At 29.1% G+C, this 10,437-nt stretch overlaps 1 protein-coding gene across 1 annotated transcript in view; it reads right to left on the reverse strand.

Annotated features, from left to right (window-relative positions):
* LOC147815868 (uncharacterized) overlaps nt 1-10,437 on the reverse strand; it is a 31,999-nt gene extending 21,562 nt beyond the window's left edge. Inside the window, exon 1 of the mRNA XM_087157547.1 lies at nt 10,311-10,437. Coding sequence (XP_087013673.1) covers nt 10,311-10,320 — 10 coding nt within the window. The 5' untranslated portion in view covers nt 10,321-10,437. The remainder of the gene's footprint in view (nt 1-10,310) is intronic.

Consider the following 10,437-nt stretch of genomic DNA (forward strand, 5'->3'; position numbering starts at 1 on the left):
AATAAATGAAATACAGGAAGTAAACAGCATATTTAATCTTTAATTAACGCTTATAATATAAAGTGTCACGAAGGAGGTATATAATTCATAATGATAAATGTGTTTATACAGTCTCGTTATTCATTGTTTTTTTTAAACAATATGCAACCATCACTCCTGATAAAACGAATCTCCAAATTTCTCGATTTTAAATCAATTTCTTTTCATCTCTGATTAAAGTGAAGACAAAAAATATTTAATGAATAATAAACCCCGAATATTTTCGGTAGCTGAAAAAAAGGAATTTATTTGTGAAGTTATTTTTAAAACAGGACAATTTTAGGTACAAACGAGAAAAAAATCTGCTGTTTATTCTTAAGTTTAAAATATTAAAATTTTTTGAAATTTAGTTATTCCCTGGATATTGCATAAGTGTGCATCGGCCTCTAAATTATCGCACCATTCCCACTGTAGAAATTTGGTTATAGAATTATACAGAAAATTTGCTGCTAGAAAAGTACAGAAAGTTGTCTATAAGAACAATAGAGAAAAAAAACAGTACAGAAAGTTAACTGCAAGAAAAGTAACCAGAAAGTTGACTATAATAAAAGTACAGAAAGTTGTTTCTAAGAAAAGTGCAGAAAGTTGGCTATAAGAACAGTAGAGAACGTGGAAAAGTACAGAAAGTTGACTGAAAAAATTCCGTTTGACGAAAAAGCAGAGTTTACATTAAACGGAAGTTCAGATTGTACTAAAAAGGAATATTTGATCTATTGTTACATCTTCAGACCAAAAAAAAAGTTTTGGATGCTCTATTACATACATATGTCAGACATTTTATTTTATAATCAGTGTTGAACAGTCGATTAGTTTGGGTTAATGACTATTATTGATAAGTAATAAGCCTTGCAATTTTGAATAAATCTTCGTAATTCGGCTCAAACTTTTGAGCAAACTAGCCTTTGTGGTTACCTTCCTTATGGAACTAAACCATATTTGTGCAACTCGAAAAGGAAATCCACGAAAATCTCCCATGTAAATGGCAAGAAGAAAAAACCTATGTTTCTTGATAATTTTGGTCTAACTTTTGATCTTCCTACCACGGAGGATGAATCGACTAGTCCTTGTAGGTATTTAATTTGCATGTGCGAAATAATTGAAAAAGTCAATAGTATTTTATATTCAGTCTGACATTTTCAGGCTTATCGCTTTGAACCTAGAAACTTATGAGAACTGTTATAGCTAACTTAGCCTGATTTATTTGAGGGCGTTTGCAATGAGTCTAGAAGAGTGAATGTTTTTGTAAAGATGAAATATTAATTGAAATAGTCGAGCAAAACTGTTGAAACGAGTTCAAATAAAAAGAATAAACAAAAAATTAATTAAGTTATAAGGAAATAATGTGAATAATTTTTCATTGTTGTTATAGTTATTTTACATACCATTTACCAGGTTTTAAAATGCTTGATTGCTAAGAAACGGTTAAAAAACATGATCACAACACGATCAGGGTAAGTGGAAAGCTCAATTGTTCAAAAATAATATTGTTATATAAACAGTTTTTGTGTAATTAAGTACCTTATATTTGATGAACTGAAATTTTTAAAATCTTGAGCTAATAAATTTTAATGTCGTTTATAAATGAAAATATTAGTGAATGGAATGTAGCTATTGATAAGAATCGATGTTTATTTTTAATAATTGGTTTAATCAAGGTATGTGAGTGCCACTGCCCGGTTTACACTACACTGTTTCTTTTATAAGGTTAAATAGCACTACCTGGTATATCTTACACTGATGTTTTCTTTTAAGGTTAAGTGTCACTTCCTGGTATAACCTACTCTGCTGTTATTTAAGGTTAATTGCTATTGTCTGTTATGCTTTTGTCCGGAAATCTTATCAGTTTTTTTAATTTTTTATAAGGTTTAGTGTTTTAGCAAGGAAAAAAAACGTAAAAACAATACAAAATAGATTCCTAACCTAGCACAAAGTATTTGCACTGCAAAAGAACAACGCATACAAAACACGATTATTTGCATTCAAAGTCAAAACCAGAAGAAAAGAAAATTGATAAAACTGATATTGTCCAGCCGTTTGCAAGGCAAATTACCATTCAAATGCGCACAGAAAATGTCTGGTCAAATGAGTGGAAAACTATTACATTCACCATACTTCATTGGGAATTATTAATACGAGATAAACTAAATAATTATAGATTATTGACTAATAGATAAATTTTAATAGATAATTCACTTTTACTAACTTGGTTATTATTAGGTTTAATTGTCGATTAATAAAATTAGCCGATTAACTACATTGAACGTGGCATCTAAACTATATTATTTCATTATTTTACTAAAATAATTGTGGGATTCGATTCCCTCACTTTAGGGTTTACTCACTTTAGGTATCTACAACGATTTAATCAAAGATCGATTTTTTAAATTTTCTGTAACATTAATGCATGCATAAGAGACTTAATTTGTGGTAGGCTCTTAAGGTTAATGGAAGAAGGTATTATATTCACTGGCAAAAATGCATTATTATAATTATTTTTTTTGAAGGCGAAGGGAATCAACTGGTTGTCATACTGAGCCCCTCAGTTATGTTATTTAAATCTATTAACCTCTGTACAGGTACAACAGGTATACAGAGAGAGAGAGAGCAATTAAAATAAAAAACAGGAATTATTTATACTGCACGAGAGAAAGATTTTCAAAAAGCGTGGTCCTTTTGCCCATGATGTCATCTAATTTCCATGCCACCATTAAGAATTTCAAAAATAAATAAATAAAAATAAATGATTAATAAGTAAATAATAAATAAATAAATATTAAATTCAAATAATCTTGGTATCAAATAAATGCATTGGTATTCGTAAATAAATGTGTTAAAAAAAATTGCAAATTCCGATTCAAACTAAAACTTGGTTTTCCCCAAGTACTTCGATAATTATACTGTTCAGTCGATTCAATTAAAGCTGAGATTAGATTACCCATAAACCAATCATGATAAAATTCAAAATATTAACAAATGCACTAGTATCTACGCGCATAAATATAAATCTTTATGCAATACACTCATACATTACACATAAGTATATAAACGTAACCGTGCACAATAAATGAACATAAATCACTCATTTCCTTACAGCTAAAAAGAAGATAACTACTGAAATGTCTACATATAACAACATTTTAATTCCCGCATTCGTCAAAGTCTTTATTGACGAACTCGAAATCACGTAGCAACCATATTTTTGTTTCGAAATACATCCGAAAGTAAAAAATGGGACAACCAAATAGAAACTTCTTCCAGTCATTTACTCGTCAGCTTTATTGAAATCGTCAGCCAATCAATTCCTTCCACCATTGATTTCTGCCGTCAAATCGTAACCTATTCATTACTACAACATCTATCTTCGGTTATGGCCAATCGAACCTTCAAACCGATTCACTGCCCAAGCATTTCGCCAACCCTTTTCCTCTCACATTCCGTGACAATTCACACGCGATTTCGACATCAAGACTTGTCAGGTAGAAAAGGTTGTGGATAAATGCTTTTCTAACATTCCTCGGGTATTTCATTTCCTACCAGCTAACGCTTTTCTTGACTACTTTTTGACGTGAAAAATCTTGTCTTTTTTTTTACTTTTTTTAACTTGCAGTTTTTGATTGAATTTTCACAGCTAAAATGATTCAGGCGTCGATTTAAGTTTCTGAGCGGAAAGCTTTTATGCAGTATTGCATTCTTTTAAACTAAATCCATTGCATTTTTAAATTTTTAATTATTATTATTTGAGTTGCAATTTTCATGTTGCTAAGATATAGCAATATATAGCGACGATTATTTTACGTTTGTTTGTTTAAATTTTTATAATAATTATTATCACTTTATAATGTTTACTTTTTTACAATTTAAATACTTTATTTTTTTATTTACTTTGAACATTTTTGACGTTACACATTGATTGCAAGACCTGTTCGGTAGAAAAGGTTGTGAATAGAAAAGGTTTCTAACATTAAAAATGTATAGAAAAGAGTTCTAACACTAAAACTGTAGAAAAGGTTTCTAACGCTTCTTGGATTGATTTCTTAGTTGCTAACACTTTTTGACCATTTATTTGATTTTATAACCGTCGTTGAACAGCCGACCCAATTTTTGGGTTTACGACTACTAGTGTTCAACTACGTAGCCTTGTAATTTTGAACCCAATCCAGAAGACAAGGGAACTCCTGGATCAAGTATTGGGAGAAATTTTTCTTCGTGGAGAACTTTTTGATGGAACTAACCCCTCGTTTGCGTTACACGGAGAAGGCCATAAGAGCCTCACACGGTTAGCCTGATGACAAAAGGACATAACCTATCTACCACTGAGTATATTTTACGTTAGCACTGTAGTCAGTGCAATCCGGATCCGGAATTTGCATCAACCAGTCATCCCTAGGGTTCGAATCCAGTTCACCTCAATGGAAGGTGAAAGCTTTATCCCATGGGACATCGCAGATCTTGACTGCTTATTTACGTGAAAAATCGTGACCATTATTTTTCTTCCCATTTACTTTTGCCTATTTACTTTTATCTCATTTATCCAAGCCAATTTCATTTTATCTTATTATTTTATAGGTTTACAATTCTCAAACTATTAACTAACGAAAAATTTTTCTCATCAATTTGCTTAATTTTTATTATAAGTATTAATATTTTTTCCGATTTCTTTTACCTTGTGTTTTGTTCGAAATTTGTAATTGTTTATTTATTTTTATGTCTGTTATAATTTTCTAACCTTTTGCACACCAAACCTTTTTAACACCGATAAATTTTTTAAAAAAATAACATATTTTTTCAAAAATTATAGAAGTGGAGGGTTTTTTCTCCTTTTTAATCATATGTTTATTTTAGGATTAAATTTATAACTCGTTAATACATGTTTACTTAATACCCTGGCTCCATTGCTATAAATAGATTTATAGAAGAATTCTGCAGGCACTGCTTACAACTTAAATTTTTGAAACTCTTATTCGAAATGAATTCAGATTATTAAAGTAGCCATTAAGTTAAAATTAAACAATATGCAGAGCTTTAAACAAACTGGGATCTAATTTTTTATTTCTTACTTTGGTAGACATGGGAGAAAAGGGTTGGGTTTCTGTCATGTTTTTATTTGATCTTAAAATTTGAAAGAGAGAAAAATCATACAGTTAATTTACTAGCACACGGTGAAAAAAAATCTAGTAAAATTACCGTACTCTATAGTAATGACAATTCAGTTTGAAAAAAAAATTGTTATTAAAAACTAAAATATATCATATTTAAACCATTTATTTAGTTCATACAGTAAAAGTTAATCGAAAGTTCTGGTTTTCAAAAAAATACTTCTTATTACCACAGATTCAATAAAAAATAGTGGAAATATTCAATACTGAAAAGTAAATTTTACCAATTAAATGATGCCGAGATAAAATTACCAAATTTTATCACATTTACCAAATTTTATGTCACATTAAAAAATTGTATTTAACTATTGCCAAAGCATTTCGATTAAAAATTACCAATATCCTTTGTGTTCCTATAGAGCAATAAGTACGGTAAAATTTGCTATATCCTGGGTGTTTTGACCATAATTTTTCACAGTGTACTTCTTAAAAGTAGGTTATTATTAATACTATATTAAATACTATATGGTCAATATTAATAATAACCACATAAACCTGTTAAAGTGAATAATTTATCACATTAACCGGTTACTATTAATACTGATCAATGGAGTTTGGTCAATGTCATTCTTTCAGGTTTTTATCGGGGATATTTCCGTATCGTGATCTGCCACGCCAATTACAATCGTCAAGGCACCAAACTGATTTCAAACTGTAAAAATTTAAAAAAAAAAAAAAAAAAAAAGTTTCATGTTTGCCCGTAGGTGGCTACTAGTTATACCCTTTGAGTTGGTCCCTGCCTGTGATGTTTCCTGTTTAGTTTCTCGCTGGCTGCTGCCCAGAAGCTTTCAAGACTTGGCGATTATTCTGCCACAGATCACAATGCAAAAAATCGCTAATTTTTATTTCTTTATTTGACCAAAAGTAGCTGTTATTATTATTTTTTACCGGTTAATATTGATATAACTGCATTTATCACTTTAGCCGTAACACATATACAACAGGCATATGTCCCAATGCCTTATAAACATTTTAATCACAATGGCCAAATCTCTTTGGTTATTATTAATAATAACCGGTTAAAAAAACCCGGTTATTATTAGTCTTGACCGGTTAGTATTAATAATAACCGGATTTATTACTTTAACCGTAACATAGACACATTTATATTTTAAATTTCTTATTTTTTTGTCGACTAAAGCATTGCATATTACTCATATTAAATGAGTATGTTTAAAAACAAATTTTTTTTATATTACGGTAAAAAAAAATAACCAAAAATTGCTTTGAGGTGAAACACGAGGAAAAGTGTTGAGTTATATAGAGGACATTTTATAAAAAAAGAAAAAGCATACAATTAATAACTTTTCTTTTCAAAATGATCCTCTGCACGAACGTGACTAGCTTCACAGTAATGAAATTCTCTACCAAATGAGATTTTTTTTCTTTTTCTTCAGAATTATCTGTATGAAATTTCACGTCAGTATTTAAATATTCTAGTGTGGCAAGCTAATTAACATTTACTCCGTGCAGTGGAAGTACAATGCACACATTCACCGCATCTAAAATTCATCTCATTAATGTTGAATGATGTTGATAACTAGACCTATTCTTTTTAGAAAAGTATATTAAATTTTAGCCTGTTTGACAAAGACCAGAAATTTGACATTGTTTCATTAAAAACAATAACTACATAAAGTTTTTACACGTAAATGTAACAGAAGAAATAATTCTGTAGTTATTTTTTGAATATTTATTCATTTAAATTTAATTAATGAAAAGTAATGTAGTTAAAATAGTATTTAGTAAATCCTGCAAAATTCATTGACTAAATTCGTTAATTACATGAATAATATTGGGACTCATTTGCATAACGGTGAAGGTAGAGTATACATTAATTCTTGTTTCCGATCACCATGAACCTTCAAGGCTTGTATAAATCCTGCCACATCTACAGAGAGGCTTACAATATTTATTTTGTCGTTTTAGGGCAAAAAAAATCCCTGAAAAGGACACCGGTTTCATTTTAAGTTAGTCACTGTGCCCTTTTTCATTTTTCTTAAATTTTTTTATTTTGCCCTGCCAAGATGGACTAGACACTGTCAAAAAATAATATTCAACAATTAATAATGATATAGGCAACTTCAACTATCACAAAATCGTACACATTTGCGACAACTTTATCAAGTTATTAGATTGATTCTTTTAAGCATCAAATAATAATATCGTTTAATTGCGTTTAAGATACACGATAATATGATTCAACTAATCCATCAATGCAAATAATCCATTACACTAATCCATTTGAACGATATAGTTTAATTTGACACCTTATTAAGGATGCAGAAAATGTGCACAATTTTGTCCTCAGATGGGCTCTATGATTTCTAACTATCTATATTGAGAAGGCATAAACAGATGTAATGAGGGTGGGCTTAGTTCTTATAAAAATATTATCTACATTTGCTATGTTGAAAACTTTTCTGGGAGAATTCTATAATTTTAGCAAAAAGAGTACGTTTATGGAGAATAGGGACACGGGGAAAATTTTGATAAAATTACTGTTCTGTCTGGTAATGATTTTTCTGATTTAAAAAAAAAAAAACGTAATTCCGGTAATAAAAAAACAAGATTTTCTATACTTGTACCATTCATTTAATAATGTTCACTTGGTAACGCTTTACCAGAAATTTTTGTTTTAAAAATTATAACTGCTATTACGACACATATAGTAAGAATGCATAACTGAGAATTTATTTAAAACTAATAAATAGTTTTTATACCATTCTCTTAAATATCATGATAAATTACCAAATTTTACCATTATCGCCAAAGTATTAAATATATTATAAGGTAATGTTTTATTGTTCATTTTACCAAATTCATTATCCAAAGTAAAAATTACTCAGCCTTTTGGTATTCTTAAAAAATCAGAAACATGGTAAATGTTGCTTAATTCCGGCTGCTACCGTACATTTTTTTCTTATTATACATTAATCTGCTGCAATCTGGGTCCTATAGACACAGTTCAGTTACGAAATTGACAATAAACATGCCATATTGTGAGAAGTCATGTTTGTCCAAGAAAACCTTCGTACCCAATTCTTTGTGAACAAAATTTTGTGTGATGATTGCCTTCTTATTTTTTTTATTTTTGAATTTTTTTCACACTTCCTTATTACATTATTACTTCCTAAGACTTGAGTCCCAGTGTATGGGTGCAAGCATGTAGTTTGCTCAAGAAATATATTTCACATTAAAAGTATACTTATCAACAATTTTTGTAAAAAAAATGGAATAGAAAGAATTTTAATGTGTAAAAATCGGAATATGTAGTAAAATTATTTTAAAACATACATCAGTAAATTTTCTGTGCGTAAAACTGACAAAATACATAATAAATGCTATTTTTAGGATAAATATTTTTTATTTTTTTCTCCTCCCGATTTCATAGACTTTTGGCTGTTTTTAATTACACAGTTTGTAATTGCGCAAAATGAACTGTAAGAACTGTGAATGTATATTTAAAGATAAAGAAAGTGAAGTTGCCTCCCATGCTATTTTTATTGTAATTCGGCTACTCCTCGAATCCTATTAACCATCCTGATGTGCTATTCTACCTCAGGTTTGGGTGAGTTAAATTGATAAAATTTGAGATTAGTCATGTCATTCATGATTGTGATATTTTCTAAAATAACGGTGCATTATATAATTTGTTCCACTGCCAGCTGATTTATTTTAAAATTTATAAATAGTATTTCTAAACTTGCTGGTTTATTTTAATTGATTTTCAAGAAAAATTGTTAAAAATTGAATGATAACTGTTAAGAAAATAGTCAAAACCTTTAGGCATATGCAAGATTATTCGGTCCAAATTATAAATTCGTTAGCACCATGCAAGTCTGTTCTTAATAATTGATGAAAACTAAAGAGGGGTACACTGAATAAGAAATATTGTTTTGAAATCTAAAGAAAAATAAATGCTGTTTGAAGTTTGTTACGGCTTTTTCCAATGCAGTACAGTTTTGAAGTGCAAAGAGATTGAAATATCATACTTAAAAGAAAATATATTTATATCAGTAACTTTTAAAATGTCAACAAGTAAATTTTAAAGGGAATAAAAAAACATCCGTTTCATTTCCATTGTATTTAGCATCCTTTAGCATTTATTTCGTTTAAAATTTTTATGAAAATTCCAAATATTTAAATTAGTTAAAAAACAGTTATAGCTTAAAATTTTTTTTAGAGTATAGAAAGTTTTATTTTCGTACAATGGAAATTCTGAAACGCTGCCTTTGATGTGTATTTTTCAAATTATTATCAATCATGAAAAAAAGACGAAAATTAAAGTCATAGACAAACTTATAGGGGCTAAAACAAAAACACTACCTGAATATGATAATCTGTATTAGAGGACAATAAACATCGAAACAAGTTTTATCGGAGGTAAAAAGAAGAAAGCGTTTCTAATATTCGCCTTTCATCTAATTTCTGTTTCTTCCCCCATTGACACTTGTCTTCTTGTTTATTACATCCATTACCTGTATTGTTAATTGTTAGATTTTGATAACATTTTTTCCTTCCTTAAATATTGTTTCACAAACAACAATATGCATATTCTTTCGTTTTCACTTTTAATTAAATCTCAATAAAAGTATTTTTTTTAATTTTTTAGCCTCCACATCAAAATATTTTAAATCGTTCTTTTTTTCTAAAAAAAAATAAAATCTTGATGAAACAATTTGAATAATAATTTTATTTTTTATAGAAAATTTCCTAATGTTTCCAATTTTTTTTTCTCCAAAATGTGCAGTTTCAGATTTATTTAAAAATAAAACTTCGTGCAGATTTTTTCTGAATAATCAAAAACTCCAACTGACTTTTTTTTTAATTTTTCAGTTTTTAAGAAATTAGAAATAAACTAAATGCACAACATTTAATAATGATAATCGGAACTTTCACTGTTCCAAAACTTTTTCCGAGCTTTTTTTCAATCATGAAAAGTCAACACACCCGCACGAAGGTCTGAAAGTTTAAATAATCCCGCTGAGAAAACCAAAATAAAATGAAAAACAAAATCTTATAAAACATTAACAACATATCAAACTCTTTAAAATATCAGTCGAATTTCCCGCTAACAACATAAAAAAAATCAATTGATTCGAAATGGTTTACCTGCAGCCATGATGAGCTTCAAGTGGTGGTCTGCGTCTTCTTTACCGTGCAGTCAAAAGGAATTTCACCATTTCTATGGAAACCAAATGGTCAAAACAGCCTGCCGTTGACCTAAGCTTGTTCAGCG

Source organism: Parasteatoda tepidariorum, chromosome 2, assembly GCF_982258835.1.
Source record: "Parasteatoda tepidariorum strain Cologne lab strain chromosome 2, Ptep-v5.0, whole genome shotgun sequence".
NCBI classification, from domain to species: domain Eukaryota; kingdom Metazoa; phylum Arthropoda; class Arachnida; order Araneae; family Theridiidae; genus Parasteatoda; species Parasteatoda tepidariorum.